This window comes from Eptesicus fuscus, chromosome 22 (genome assembly GCF_027574615.1).
Source record: "Eptesicus fuscus isolate TK198812 chromosome 22, DD_ASM_mEF_20220401, whole genome shotgun sequence".
NCBI lineage: Eukaryota > Metazoa > Chordata > Mammalia > Chiroptera > Vespertilionidae > Eptesicus > Eptesicus fuscus.
This window is the reverse complement of record NC_072494.1, coordinates 15,855,240-15,871,479: the sequence shown is the minus strand read 5'-3', so window position 1 is coordinate 15,871,479 and position 16,240 is coordinate 15,855,240. Positions and strand designations below refer to the sequence as shown.

At 38.6% G+C, this 16,240-nt stretch overlaps 1 protein-coding gene and 1 pseudogene across 1 annotated transcript in view; one reads left to right on the top strand and one right to left on the bottom strand.

The window, feature by feature from the left end:
* Positions 1-16,240, top strand: part of ASH1L (ASH1 like histone lysine methyltransferase) — a 118,514-nt gene that overhangs the window by 89,885 nt on the left and 12,389 nt on the right. The window contains exons 8-17 of the mRNA XM_008155687.3: positions 1,339-1,412; positions 4,856-4,901; positions 5,016-5,124; positions 8,878-9,084; positions 9,203-9,349; positions 9,791-9,899; positions 10,547-10,711; positions 10,864-10,958; positions 12,734-12,891; positions 14,083-14,235. Of these exons, the coding sequence (XP_008153909.2) occupies positions 1,339-1,412; positions 4,856-4,901; positions 5,016-5,124; positions 8,878-9,084; positions 9,203-9,349; positions 9,791-9,899; positions 10,547-10,711; positions 10,864-10,958; positions 12,734-12,891; positions 14,083-14,235 (1,263 nt within the window). The remainder of the gene's footprint in view (positions 1-1,338; positions 1,413-4,855; positions 4,902-5,015; positions 5,125-8,877; positions 9,085-9,202; positions 9,350-9,790; positions 9,900-10,546; positions 10,712-10,863; positions 10,959-12,733; positions 12,892-14,082; positions 14,236-16,240) is intronic.
* Positions 7,140-8,015, bottom strand: LOC103298887 (proteasome subunit alpha type-2-like; annotated as a pseudogene).

Here is a 16,240-nt window from a genome sequence, read left to right as displayed (position 1 = left end):
TTTAAACACTATTGAGTTTCAGGGAATCCTATTATTAAAAACTTATACTTCCCCCCTTTATTTAAAATACATTTTTTTAAAATATATTTTATTGCCGAAACCGGTTTGGCTCAGTGGATGGAGCGTCAGCCTGCGGACTGAAAGGTCCCAGGTTCGATTCCGGTCAAGGGCATGTACCTTGGTTGCGGGCATGTTCCCGGTAGGGGGTGTGCAGGAGGCAGCTGATTGATGTTTCTCTCTCATCGATGTTTCTAGCTCTCTATCCCTCTTCCTTCCTCTCTGTAAAAAAATCAATAAAACATATTTTAAAAAAAAAAAAAAAAAAAAAAAAAAAAAAAAAATATATATTTTATTGATTTTTTACAGAGAGGAAGGGAGAGGGATAGAGAGTTAGAAACATCGATGAGAGAGAAACATCGATCAGCTGCCTCCTGCACACCCCCTACTGGGGATGTGCCCGCAACCAAGGTACATGCCCTTAACTGGAATCGAACCTGGGACCTTTCAGTCCGCAGGCCGACGCTCTATCCACTGAGCCAAACCGGTTTCGGCTAAAATACATTTTTATTGATTTCAGAAAGAGGGAGAGAGAGAAATAGAAACATCAGAGATGAGAGAGAATCATTGATCTGCTGCCTCCTGCACTCCCCCTACTGGGGATTGAGCCAGAAACCTGGGCATGTGCCCTTGACTGGAATCGAGCCTGGGACCCTTCAGTCCGCAGGCTGACGCTCTATCCACAGAACCAAATCAGCTAGGGCTATTCTTCTCCTTTTTATAATCAGCTTTATATTATGCATAATAATGAAGGAGAATAGGTGCTAGATGCTCTAGGTAGTAATTTTCATAAACAATTCTTGCCCAGCCGGTATGGCTCAGTGGTTGAGTGTTGACCCATGAACCAGGAGATCACTGGTTCAATCTCTGGTTAGGGAATATGCTGTGATTGGGGGCTTGATCCTTGGGTTTGGGAGGGGCGTGCAGGAGGCAGCTGATGATGTTTCATTCTCATCAGTGTTTCTATCTATCTATTCCCTTCCTCTCTCTAAAAATCAATAAAAAGTTTAAAAAATAATAATAATCAAAAATTCTTAGTGTTTTGTTTGCTTTATAATGTCCTGTATTTTTGGTAGTAACTTTGCTATGCTAGTTGTTTTATATAGATGATTAAAATATGTCTTTAGCATGAAAAAAATAGGTAAAAATTAAAGATTAGTGATGGGAAAATCCATAAAGCTAAAAATTAGATTTTTATTTTTCTAGTCAGTGCATATTAGATCTTGTGTATGAATAGATGTTTAAATTGATAGTTTTTTGTTATTGTTGTTTTTGTTTCAGGAAAGTATCTAAGGCAAAAAAGAATTGACTTCCAGCTTCCTTATGACATCCTTTGGCAGTGGAAACATCATCAGGTACAATGAACCTACCTTACCAGGTTTCATTCTTAAGGCATGGCAGGAAGGGAATACAGATCTTCTCCGCCTCCTTGTTATGCTCTCATTTTAGGAAATAGAAAGTGTCCCTGTGAAGGTTAGAGACTAAAAAAAAAAAAAAAGAATTTGCATTCATATTTAATGTGACCTATTTGCCTTTACTCGTAATTCAAAATAGCAGTGAGTTTCTACTTTCCTGGGCAATCTTCTGTTATTATTCTGGACTTTTATTTTGGTAGCATAGATTCTGTTCTGTAAGAATCCTGTTTGATGCAGGTCTCCAGAGAATTTAGATGTACTGCGAGCAGCATGAAGAAATTTCAGGCTTTATTTTTTTGGCTCCTTCCCATCAGTTTGGAATTTTTCACATACAAAGAAAACAGGGGAAATGTTTAACACTCTTATGCTTTTAAAAGATCTTTAAATATATTGGGAACTAAAAATAGGAAGATACTATTTTTCTCTCTTGCTTCCCTAATTGAAATATTAACCCCAATAAATTTTTGAATATTTTTTTTATTGATTTGAGAGAGAGAAAGAAACATCGATTTGTTGTCCCACTTATTTATGCATTCATTGGTTGATACTTGTATGTGCCCTGACCAGGGATTGAATCCACAGCCTTGGTGTATCAGGATGATGCTCTTACCAAATAAGTCACCTGGCCAGGGCAGTCCCCAATAATTTTTGTATTAAGCTATAGGCCCCAAACCCCATACTGAGAACAACCATCTATATATATAAAAAGCCAGCGACCAGAATGACTGGTCGCTATGATGCCCACTGCGGCCAGCGAACCCAGCCTGATCGGGAGTGTGGCCATCCTGCAAACCCCTGCAGCCTCTTGCCCAGGCCGGCCCTGCTCCCCTACAGGGACCCCCCACCCCGATCGGGGGTGTGGTTGGCCTGCAAACCCCCGGCGGCCCCTCGCCCAGGTCGTCCCTGTCCCCCAGCAGGGACCCGCCCACCCCATCAGGGCAAGCCAGCCGGTCCCCACCCATGCACCAGGCCTCTATCCTATAATAAAAGAGTAATGTGCAAATTGACCCTAACGGCAGAACAACCAGAACGACCGCTGGACCAGTCACTATGAGGCACACTGACCACCTCTCGGTCCCTTTTCCTGGCTGGCAGGCTCCATCACCTGATGGCCACCCATGGTGGGGGCAGGGCCAGCGAGCAGGCAGGAACAGCCGACCTCTCAGTCCCTTCCCCCAGCCGTCAGGCATCGATCACCCGATGACAAATGGGAAACCAGGGGTAGGTGGGGGGGGGAGGTAGAGCCGGCTGCGGGCAGCTGGGGAAGATGGCCCTGATCACAGGCCAGGCCTACTGACCATACCCATGCACATATTTCGTGCGCCTCTAGTTTGAAATAAAAATAGTCATGCAAGCGAGGTGAATAAGCTCTTGAGTTTTGCCAAAATTCCACCAAAGTTTAATTTTGGAAAGCCAAAAGGCAATGGATGTTTTCTCCGCATTCTCTTCTCTGGTGGCCTTTCTTGAATTCTGAGAGAATCAATATGTTAGGTATTTGTCTCAGAGAGTTTATAACATTGAAGGAGATAACAGTGCTTTGACTATACCCACTGAAAAATGATGGTAATTATACACTCTATCTTAGACCACGTTGCTGTTCTTTTGTATTGTCCTCTATGGTAAAACAATAACCAGCTGACTGCCTCTATTCTAATGCATTGCTGTTGTTTCTTTTTCTGATGCGTTCTTTTTTTTTAAATATGTTTTTATTGATTTTTAGAGAGGAAGAGAAAGAAACATCAATGATTAGAGAGAATCATCAATCGACTGCCTCCTGCACGTCCTCTACTGGGGATTGAGCCCCCAACCTGGGCATGTGCCCTGACCAGGAGTTGAACCAGTGACCTGTTGGTTCATGCATGGGTTGATGCTCAACTACTGAGCCACAGTGGCCAGACTTTTTTTTTTAATATATGTTTTTATTGGTTTTTAAGCAGAGGAAGTGAGAGGGAAAGATATAGAAATATCAATGAGAAACATCATTGATTGGCTATCTACTGCATGACCCCTACTGGGGATCAAGCCTGCAACCCAGGCATGTGCCCTGACTGGGAATTTATCCCTCTTGGTTCATGGGTTGATGTTCAACTAGAGCTACACCAGCTGGGCTGATGCATTCTTAATTACAGTGTGAGAGCTCCATTTTCCTGCTTGCCCTATCCTCTTTATTCACTAAATTAATTGCCTTAATTAAAATGTGAAATGTGTTTTGCAACAATACCCACCCTGAAAAAGCCAGGGTACTCATTTCTTAAAATTTCATATACATATCCAGTTCATATAAGCAATCCCTAGGCAAGTTTTCCTCTTTTTTCATAGGGGCAAATAGAATCTTAATTTATCCAAATGAATAGCTTTGATTTACAATGTGTGATTTTCATTTAAGTTAATCCAACAACATGCTAAAGAAACATATTAGTGCTCTAGGCGGTTTGACTCAGTGGATAGAGCATCCGCCTGCGGACTGCGGGGTCCCAGGTTCAGTTACAGTCCAGGGCACATGCCCAGGTTGCAGGCTCGATCTCCAGTGGGGGGCGTGCAGGAGGCAGCCAATCAGTGATTCTCTCATCATTGATGTTTCTATGTCTCCCTCTCCCTTCCTCTCTGAAATCAATAAAAATATTTAGAAAAAGAAGAAGAAATATATAGGTCAGCCCTGGGCAGTGTAGCTCAGTGATTAGTGTGTTGGCCCATGCACTGAAGGGTCTCAGGTTTGATTCCCAGTGAAGGGCATATACCTGGGTTTCTGGTTTGTTCCCCATCCCTGGTTGGGGCACATGGTGGAGGCAACCAATCGCTATGTCTCTTTTTTTATTGATTTCAGAGAGGAAGGAAGAGGGAGAGAGAGACAGAAACATCAACGATGAGAGAGAATCATTGATCAGCTGCCTCCTGCATGCTCCCACTGGGAATCATGCCCACAACCCGGGTATGTGCCCTCCTAACTCATAGGTCGATGCTCAACCACTGAGCCACACTGGCCGGGCTCCATCTGTCTCACATTGATGTTTCTCTCTCTCCCCCTCTTCCTCCCTCCCTTCTACTCTCTCTAAAAAAAATCAGTGGAAAAAATATCCTTGAGTGAGAATTAACAAAGAAAAAAAAAAACATTGTTCAAAATGCAGTTTTTTTAATCCATTTTATATTTATATTTCTTCTATTGAACCTAGTTCTCTCACAATGATCTAGTACGTCACCTTTTAATTTGGGGTAAAAAGTGATCACATCAAGAGTTTCCCTTATATGTATCCAGCCCAGAAAGTCTTGTAACTATTTCCGTATAGGCAGAGCACATGGATAACTTCCTGTATTTTTAGTGATTAATGCTACTGTCTGGCATTTGAAGTTAAATGCTATATTAAGATTTTTCTTTTTTCTTCTAGCTATACAAAAAGCCAGATGTCCCATTATATAAAAAAATTCGTTCAAGTGAGTAATTTGGGAATTACTTTTTCTCTCTCCATATCATCAGTGTTCCTCTTGGTCTGACACTTTAAATTATCCTGTATGTGCACAAACTGTTCTTTACTTTCTTCTTTCAAGATGTCTACGTTGATGTCAAACCCCTTTCTGGTTATGAGGCTACCACCTGTAACTGTAAGAAGCCAGATGATGACACCAGGAAGGGCTGTGTGGATGACTGCCTCAATAGGTACTATACTAAACAGATTCCTTTAAAAACATAGGCTTTAAGATCTATAAGATACTTCAGTTGGAGGGAAAGTTAAATATGCTCTTGATTTTGCCTAAAGAAATTGCACATTGGTATATAAAATATAATTAAAGGGATGTTTTAGTCAGCTGGGGCTATTATACCAAAATACCATAGATTGGGTAGCTTAAACAACAGAAATTTATTCCCCACAGTTTAGGAGGCTGTGAAGTACACTGTCAAGATGCCAGTAGATTCGATGTCTGGTGAGAATCCACTTCCTGGCTTATAGACAGCTGCCTTCTCCTTGCATACTTACATGGCCTTTCCTCAGTGCATGCTCATAGACAGTGCCTTTTTAACAGGGGCACTAATCCCATCATGAAGTTCCCACCCTCATTACCTAATATAAACCTGTTTTCCTCTCAAAGGCACTACTTCTAAATACCATCACATTGGGGCTAGGTCTTCAACTATGAATTTTGGGGGGCACATAAACATTCAGCTCAAATGTGAGATGAATACAGTAACAGAAAAAAAATGATATTTAGAGTCTTACATACCCAGGTTTAAATCTTCTTGTTATTTATTAGACCCGAAGAACATTATTTAACCCCTCTAATATCAATAATACCTTTTATGAGGAGTTTGTGAGGAATGTATGAATCAATGTTTATAAAGTTTTAAGCATAGTTCTGGAAACCTTCGTAGATCTCTATATATGGTAGCCATAATGAGGGATTAAAGTAGTATGGTGGCAGTGAGAAATAAGAAAGGCATGATATATTTGGTGGGGAGAGTGGGTTAATAAACCATGAGTTAATAAACCATTAGTATATAGCAGATACACATGAGAATTGAGTCAATGATAGCAACAAGAAATAGTAACACTATTGTCAGAGATAGAAAGTATGGAATTTGACTTGTTTGGAGATACAAATTATTATTTTCATTTTAGACCATTGATTTTAAAATGACAATGAGATTTCAAAATGGAAATGTCTAATAGAGGCAAAAGGGTGAAAATAGATTTGTTGGTTTTGGTAACATAAGCAAATTTATAGCAAAACAAAGAACCATTGAAATTCAGACCAATATTTTCTGTTCTATATCATTTTCCTGGGCAAAGGCAACTGCCCAGGAACTGGTCTCTAGTCAATTGTTCTCACGGCTGGGGGAATCAGTGTTTTATTACCTACCTACCTCCTGCGTCAACATACCAGTTGTGAAATTGTACCTCACATACATCACTGTAAATTTCAAAATCTTCACATCTTAATATACAGCATCTACTTTCAGATTTTGGTAAATTTACAGTTTTGTTTTCAGTCACAATGTATAGAAACATGTTTTACTTTTTATATAATTAAAGGGCTTATCTTGGTTATTTATAAAAACAAACAATATATTTCAGTGCCTTCAACTCTAGAAAACACAGATTTTTAGCAACCTCTGAATGATTGTTCTTTGGCAGAAATTTTTTAAATTGAAGTCTCTTTCCTCTCAACACTATGTTATATTTATATTTTAGTTATTTTGTCCACCTAAACTGTATTGTTTTGTGTGTTATGAAATATGAAAATATAGGTGTAGGATATTACGAACAGGGGGTTATAATTGAAACCACAGAAATAAACGAGCCTTCTAAAGAAAAGATGAACAAAAAATAAGAGAGGTGGGAAATCCATTATCATAAATTATCAACAGCCCACAAAAAGAGGGCATTTTCAGGAGAGGTGTTCAACAATATTCTTACAGCGAAGAAGTCAGCAAAAGAAAGAATAAAGGTGATGAATTTGACCGTAAGGCAGTGTCTTTTTCACAAGTTAAGTTGATTGTCTTAAGTTGAAGAATAGTCCAATGGATACTGTCTCTGCTTACTGCTCATTTATGTGATTTGACACTGTACTAATTGCCCTTTAGATTAAGGATAATATTTTTTGGAAGAATAAATGAAATTACTCTGAAAATACTTTTTTTTAACTATTTTAAAATTTTACTAACTCCTAAAAATCTGAAAGTTGGATTTAACAGTTTATTATGAGTTATAAGTATCATTTTAAAAACACTGATCCATTAAATCATGTAGAAATAAGTATGCAAAAAGTTTGCAAAACAAAACATACTTTAAACATGTTTAAGTATAGATTATCTGCAATTCCAGATTTTCAGTCACTTCATTATGCTATGGCAGCCAAGTAATCCTTAACTTCAGTTGGAGTAAGCCTCCTAAATCCAGCTTCATTGCAGATTCCAACTTCTATGTTATCTTCTGTCATCTGCCCTTCAAAGCTTTCCTTTAGGGTTAATATGGCTGTATGAATGGCATCTTCAAGTTCTAGATCTTCATTATATCTTTTCTCAAGAAAAGTTTTTCCATTCACATAGTTCTTTCCCATCGCTGTGGCTTTCCAGGCAAAGTAAGCTCCTGATGGATCTGACTGAAATAAATATGGTCGCCCCTCATTCCAACCACAAATTAGTAAAGAAACTCCAAATGGACAAACACCACCTGATTGGGTATATTCTTGCATTACAGAAGCTACTCTCTGTACCAGCTGAGCTGTGGGAATGTGTTCTTAGTAAACAAGATAATATTGCTGAGCTAGTTTTCGAGCTCTGTGCACAAGCACTCTGTAATCTGGGCCCATGCCACTATATACCAAGCCTATGTGTTTGGTAATTGGCTCCACTTTGTGTTCACTTCACTCATCATACAGAATGGATTTCTGTTTCTTCTCTGTTGCTAATACCACACCATTGGAAGCTTTAATTCCCACTGAAGGGGCTCCTCCTGTTACTGCAGCCAAAGCATATTCAATCTGAACAAGCTTACCAGGTGGGCTGAAAGTAGTCAACGAAAAGCTGTAAACACGCTACGCCATCTTTACCCGGAGAGCTGAAAATACTTTAAATTGTAAAGTATTAAATACTTTCTGTGCAAGATTTATAAGTTATGATTATAAACATAATATATTTTGATTTACCAATATATTCTTGGTCCTCCCTTGTTCATGCTAAATAGCCATTCTGGGATTCCAAACAATAAAACAGCTAAAAGGCTTCTATTAAAGATCCTAGAAATTTAAAAAGGAAAACACTGAGAGGACGTTTGCCTAACCATGTTCACCTACTGTGTTCAAAATTTTTTACTTGTTTATTCACTCCAAATTATAGGTTTAGCTAGTTATATGGACTGCTAATGTTATTTCCAATATGGAAATGTCATTTACAGTAATGAAATGTGGATTCTTATTTTTTAAAAAACAATGTGAATATACTGACGTTTACTAGTACACTTAAAAGTGGTTATGATGGTAAATTTTGTGTGTATTTTACTACAGTTTTTAAAAAATCTATAAATGGCCATGAGCTACTTGAAAACAAGATTGCAGTATAATCATGAAACTATTAATTTCTCTGTGGGTTGCAGTTCATTTACTCTTAGCACAGAGCTAAATAGGAACTTTTACCCAGGATGCTAAGTGGACAATTAGCTTAATAATTTACAAGGAGCATTTGGGGTTTACAACTTGATTTGAAAATTTAAAGTGTTATTACTTAAAAAAAATAATAATAAAATAAAGTGTTATTACTTTTTAAGTTCTAGATTATTACTTGTTAACCTTGTTAGCCTATCTAACCTTGTTAAAATAATTTGGTATATTCATTTTAAGAATTCCTATAAAACATAAAATGGGTTTATATAGGCATGTAATGTTAATTGAATATAATTATTACTTTTCTTTCTAGAATGATCTTTGCTGAGTGTTCCCCCAACACTTGCCCCTGTGGTGAGCAGTGCTGTAACCAGAGGATACAGAGGCATGAGTGGGTGCAATGTCTAGAACGATTTCGAGCTGAGGAAAAAGGTTGGGGAATCAGAACCAAAGAACCCCTGAAAGCTGGGCAGTTCATCATTGAATACCTAGGAGAAGTTGTCAGTGAACAGGAATTCAGGTAATGGATATAGTCAGTAAAATGGTAAAGGTATCTGATTAGAATGGAAAATGGAAGATTTGAAATTTACTTTCAATTTAATCATTAAGTGGCTTTCAATAATCTTTCTCCTTTTCAGAAACAGGATGATTGAGCAGTATCATAATCATAGTGACCACTATTGTCTGAACCTGGATAGTGGAATGGTGATTGACAGTTATCGCATGGGAAATGAGGCTCGATTCATCAACCACAGCTGTGACCCAAACTGTGAAATGCAGAAATGGTAAGGAAGCAGGGGATGGTGAAACCAAGAATCCCACAGAACAGAAGGCATTGAGGATATCCAGAGATTGATCTTTCCACAATGTCAGTCAGCTTACACAAAGCAGATTTCCCTATTTTACCAGAGCCTTCAGGCAAAGAGTACACCTCTGCTATTTCTTCACTTCATCCTAACTATTCAGTCGGCCTATGCTCCGAGGAGCCTCGGGTTTGATTCCCAGTGAAGGGCATGTATGAGTTGCAGGTTCGATACCCGGCCCCAGTTGGTAGAAAATGTCATAAATATAAAACATCTAGTATTTATTTACTGCTTGCTTTGTCCTACGTACTGTTACATGGTATGTCTCATAACAGCTCATTCAGCATATGCCCACTGAATTTGTCACCATGAGATATAAAAACAAGTGAATCTCTACCTTTAACTTTTGTCCTTTCTCTATAGGTCTGTTAATGGAGTATACCGGATTGGACTATATGCTCTTAAAGATATGCCAGCTGGTACAGAACTCACTTATGATTACAACTTTCATTCCTTTAATGTTGAAAAACAGGTAAGAATATGCCCAGCCAGTGTGGTTCAGTGGTTGAGCATCGAACTACGAACCAGGAGGTCACGGTTCGATTCCCAGTCAGGGCACATGCTGAGGTTGTGGGCTCGATCCCCAGTGGGGGCTGTGCAGGAGGCAACTGATCAGTGATTCTCTCTCATCATTGATGTTTCTATCTATCCCTCTCCCTTCCTCTCTGAAATCAATACAAATATTTTTTTAAAAAACAGGTAAGAATAGTAAATCCAAGAGGGAGGTTGAACTTTGTCACAGTGCTCCGTATAACATAGGCCTTCAGTAAACATTACTGAGTTGTAGCCATTGAGAAGTACAGTGGAGAAAGCAGTTTTTCCCTCTTAACTCCACTTATCTAGGATACACAGGTCTATGTTATTCTTTCAGAACTCCTTAGGAAGAGATTGCCCAATCATTTTTTGTCTCCAGTCAGTTCTTAACTATTCTGGTGAAGTTTTTTCCAATATTTAATCTTTTCTTTCAAATATTGTGCAAGTCCACTTCATTCTCAATTAGTTGTTTTCCTCTGTGTGAAAATTTCTTCATTCAAACTTATTGTTGGGTGTCCAGATGCTCTGGCATCCTATTTGAACTTATACTATAGCCTAAAAGCATTATTCTCTTTCCTTTCAAAGCAACTGTGTAAGTGTGGCTTTGAGAAATGTCGAGGAATCATCGGTGGCAAGAGTCAACGTATGAATGGACTCACCAGCAGCAAAAGCAGCCAGCCTATAGCCACACATAAAAAGTCTGGACGGTCAAAAGAAAAGAGGAAATCTAAGCACAAGCTGAAAAAAAGGGTAAATAATGATCTCATGGCTTTCCTCAGAGCCAATTATTGAAACAAGGGAAATACCAAAGGGTGGCATCTTCAGAGTGGTTTTAATATTCTTTGAGGTGATTTCTGATTGACCTTTTTTCCCCTCTGCATTCTGATCCATCTCTTTTTCAGAGAGGCCACCTCTCAGAGGAACCCAGTGAAAACATGAACACTCCAACAAGATTGGCCCCCCAATTACAAATGAAGCCAATGTCCAATCGAGAGAGGTAAAAAGTAGATTTTCTTACCTGAGCTCTCTAAATTATGTGATTTGCTTGTTCGATTATTGAGCAGCTGTATATTTGAATAAGTATTCAAGGGGTCTGTGAACTTGGGTGTGTGTGTGGGGGGGGGGGGATTGTGTCTTTATTTTCCCTACTTTCTAACTGAAATTTAGCATGACCTTTAAATATGACTTTAGGCAACAACAACAAAAAATGTGTGTGTGTGTTTGTGTAGTATTTGCAGTTTCCATGAGTTTTGCCACCAATATTCATTTTCAAATTATGTTATAGGTGTTACAAATATCTCAAAATATCACTTAGGTTTATCTCTGCCTTAAAATTACTGTAGTTGTTAAACCTACAACTAGATCTTGTCATGTGTTAAAAATTAATGTTTAAAATATTCTGAAAACTGTATTGCAGTATATTTAGTTTCCTTTTAATCCTATGTATTAAAATTACTTAAATTTTTTAATTAATTTTTAAAATGCTTTTAAAACATTGTTCAGAGAAGGGTTATATGGGCTTCATCAGTCTGCCAGAGGAATCCATACTTAGTTGATATATTAACAGCAGTTAAAAGGATATTTAGTGGTCATTTTTACTCTTCCTTGTATTCAAGCATTTGTTCATGTCAGAGATGAACAATGTAAATATGTAGTATTTCTCAAGATATTCTTCCCCTCACTACACACTTTAATATTTTAGAAAGTTTATCCTTACTTACAATTTTACTATAATTTTAGCCTCTTTTATTCTATTTCACTTTGTCATAGAAATTTTAAACTTCATTGAAACAGATGATCTAATCCAGTGGTTCTCTACTTGAGCTGCATGTTAGCCTAGGGGCTTTAAAAACTTCTGATGGCCCTAGTCAGTGTAACTCAGTTGGTAGGAGCATCATCTCCTGCACTGGAAGGTCAAGGGCACATACCTGGGTTGCAGGTTCTATCCCTGTTTGGGGGGCTCTTTCTGGAGGCAGCTAATTATTGTGTGTGTCTCTCTCTCCCCCTCTCTCTTTTTCCCTTCCTCCCTCCCTTTCTAAAATCTATTAAAAAAAAACAAAAAACGCTTTTGGTGCCCAGGCCACCCCCAGGACCATTTAAACCAGAATTTTCAGACATGAAATCCAGACATGAGTAATTTATAAAGCTCCCAAGTGATTTCAATGTGCAGCCAAAGTCAGGAACTATAAAATTGGCCTAATCTCCATTACAGAGACCCATATTTGAGATTTATTCAAGGTAACATTGTATTATATGTATACTAGGGTAAAAATCAAATAATGGAATCATCAAAATCATGTGTAGGGTCAATCAAGATACATGTAACTCATTTACATTTAGAGATCCACTTGGAGGCATTGCTTCTAGCATCATTTGCCCAGTGCATATCCATCCTAAATATTTTTGCCTATATCTGCCAGTTCTTCTCATAGCTAATCCTAAGCCTGTACTTTATCTGGACAACTTTCTTTAGAATTTGTACAAATACTCCATAAAGTTCTGCCTTCAAATCAGGTTGTTTCCATTGCCAAAACTTTTGTAGACTTTAAGTCCTCAGGATTATCAATAAATAATATAGAAAAATGTTATGTGAAAAAAATTTAGGATGCAAAACTGAATAATGTTTTCCCATATATAATTCTCTTTATAACGGCTGAATTCACTGATAAGTATTCATTTATAACATCTTAACAGTGGCTTACATAGAACAGACATGTAATAAATGCTTATTGAATTAATGAATAAAAGGACTACTTTTTTCTTTCCTCGCAGGAACTTTGTATTAAAGCATCATGTGTTCTTGGTCCGAAACTGGGAGAAGATTCGGCAGAAACAGGAGGAAGTAAAGCACACCAGTGATAATATTCACTCAGCATCATTATATACCCGCTGGAATGGCATCTGCCGAGACGATGGGAACATCAAGTCTGGTAAGGACTGGAAAAGTTTCTGCTAATTCCAAAAGGTTATCTCAAAGTGATTATACTTGTTACTTTCAAACAAACAGTCTATTCAAACATTCCTTTTAGTCTGTTCCAAAAAAGTTAAGATCCAAGCATATTAACACCAGTCAACAATAACCTGTCCCTCCAGCTCTCCACCTTCCTGTTTCTACTATGGGAGATAGGAGGAAACCCCCTTCCACCACCTCCCCGACATCACCCACAGCCTGAACGTCACTAAACATGGGAGAGGTAGTGGGCCCTTGGTCTTCTTTCCTACCTGGGAAATACCCTGCAGACAGGGTCAATGGTGATGACAGATGCAGAGGAAAATGACACCAGTGTTCATCGGAAGACTTTTTGCGCCCCTCCCCCCATTTAGATCCATTATATACACAAACCATCAGATTTCCTTTGTCTAACTTTCTGAGTGAATAATGTAATAGCACTCCTGATGCAGATTTATTATCCAGAGCAGATTCAAAGAAGAGAAATTAGCATGTCTAAATACTCTTTCTAACTGAAAATAGTGTTCAAAAGTTCATGCTCTTATTATTTTATTTCCCTCAGAAAGTACCGGCATTCTGCATTGTGCATGAGGGATATTGCTGAGCTAGGGACTAGATAGAAATTTGCCCAAAATCTTCTATCCTCTCAGTGATTTGATTGGCATAAATTCTCTAAGTTTACAATTCAGTTAGTTCAAATCTTCTGGTAATAATAATTTCCTGAGTCTTTCATAGGTCAGGCACTGAGCTAGACACATTAAAAAGGTGTTTATTTCACCTGCATAATTACCTCATGAGGAAAATACTACCACTATTCCCATTTTACAGTTAAGAAACTGAGATACAGAGCGTTTAAGTAACTTGCCCAAGATCAAAATCTAATAAGTAGGGAAGCCACAGTAAAAACACAGACTCATTTTGAAGCTCCGACTTTCAACTACTCCACTATGTAGCATTTGGCTACTAAAATAAGCTCCCTCTAACTTGCAGCATCTGTCTCTCTGGTAAACTCCATTGTTTTCTGATTTTCCTGTATTGGAGGAGAGAAAGAACTCTATGACTTCAATTAATCACTTCAACAAAAATTGAGCAAAGGGCAGAAAGTTATTGGGGAAGAGAAAGCCACTTACATCTCCTCTTCCTGAAGCTAATTTTCACTTTATTCTTCCAGACGTCTTCATGACCCAGTTCTCTGCCCTGCAGACAGCCCGATCTGTTCGAACAAGACGGCTGGCAGCTGCAGAGGAAAACATTGAAGTGGCTCGAGCAGCCCGCCTCGCCCAGATCTTCAAAGAGATCTGTGATGGTATCATCTCTTATAAAGGTGACCATATCCACCCCAAATTCATTCTTAGCTTTTTCTAAAAGTCATACCACTTATCCTCACTTGAAACATCCAAGACCAAGAACAAGTGACAATTTAGGATTAGGAAATTAGGAGGTATATTTAGCTCTTCCTTTTGTCAGAGTATAGAATTACAGGACTGATTATAGTCTTTGGGAATTGTTTTTAAATCCCTACATCTTATAAGTCAATTTTTTTGTATTTATTAGATTTACCATAAGTACTATATTTAGAAATCACATTTTTTTTTTTAGCGATGGCATAGAAGCAGGTCTCTGTTTTGGATAAAATTTTCCTGAATGAAGCAGTGAAATCTATAATAATCTATAATAATAAAAGCATAATATGCTAATTAGACCAGGCAGCCGAACGACCTTCAGGATGAAGCTGTGGCGGGGGCTGAGGCAGAGGTGGTTGGGGTGATCAGGCAGGCAGGCAGAGTGGTTAGGGGCAATCGGGCAGGCAGTCAGGCGAGTGGTTAGGAGCCAGCAGTCCCGGATTGCAAGAGGGATGTCCAACTTCCGGTTTAGGCCCGATCCCGCAGGGATCCCTTCAGGATTGGGCCTAAACCAGAAGTTGGACATCCCCCGAGGGATCCCAGATTGTGAGAGGGTGCAGGCCGGGCCTTCCCCCCCTCCGCCCCCAACCCCTGAGCATGAATTTTGTGCACCTGGCCTCTAGTATTAATATAAGAAAAAAGTATTATGAACATATGGCATCAGTGGTTCTTAACCTTTTTTGTTTTGACAGATATTTTTGAGAATCTCAGAAAAGCTATGCACTCTTTCCCTAGAAAAAAATGCATGTACATAATTTTGTATATATTTTGGAGGGATTGCAGGCCCTGCATTTAAAAAAAAAGACCTAAAGTTGCAAAAAAATTACTTCAAGAGTTTTCAGCCAGGCCGGCGTGGCTCAGTGGTTGAGCATCAACCTATGAACCAGGAGGTCACGGTTCAAATCCTGGTCATGGCACATGCCCAGGTTGTGGGCTCAATCTTCAATGTGGGGCATGCAGGAGGTAGCCAATCAATGATTCTTTCTCATAATAGATATTTCTATCTCTCCCTCTCCATTCCTCTCTGAAATCAACAAAAATATTTTTTTAAAGTGTTTTCATGCAAATAGTTTTACCCTACCACATTTCTCTTTCAAGACACATCTTTTGGATATGTGTTGGGGGTAAGGGTGGGGAAGGAGAGAGGTTTTAATTTTGGGTAGGTAGTTTGGTAATGTACATGACTTTTTATAACCAGAAAATTTGGAGATATTTAAAATAAAGGATTTTAACAAATAATTGCAGCTTTTACTATCAATTTTGGCTGGTCTTCTCTTCCCTAAATTCTGCTCCTGGCCTGTTTTGCTCAGTGGATAGAGCATCGGCCTGCGGGTTCGATTCCGGTCAAGGGCACATACCTTGCTTGGTTGCAGGCTCGATTCCTGGTCCTAGCAACCAATCAGTGTGTGTCTCTCACATCGATGTTTCTCTCTCTGTGTCTCTTCCCCTTCCTTCCACTCTTTCTAAAAATGAATCGAAAAATATTCTCAATTGAGGATAAACAAATAAATTCTGGAGAATTTTTTTTCTCTTTTCTTTCTGTACTTTTCTTCGTATTTGAGTAGCTTTTTACAGTTTTGTTAACCTAAGATAATAGAGAAGGAAGGGGGACCAATCTGTCCTAAAATGTCAAGTTTTGTGGCACCTACACCCTTTCCGTTCCCAAAAGGTCACAGTCTGCATTTTCAACCAGCCCCATGTGGTCTAATGTGAAACTGTAGTACATCTAATGTCCACTACATTCTGAGTATGAAACAATAGGCTTTTTTCTATACCGTATATAGTAAGTTGCTAGAAAGGAAATAAGGTAGCAATGAGAAGTAGCCCTACCGCATGACTTCTGTTTTTATAATACAAAGTAACTATTATGAACAAAAGGATTCCAGAAAATATTTACAGTACTAAATTATCCATTATCTAGAATTT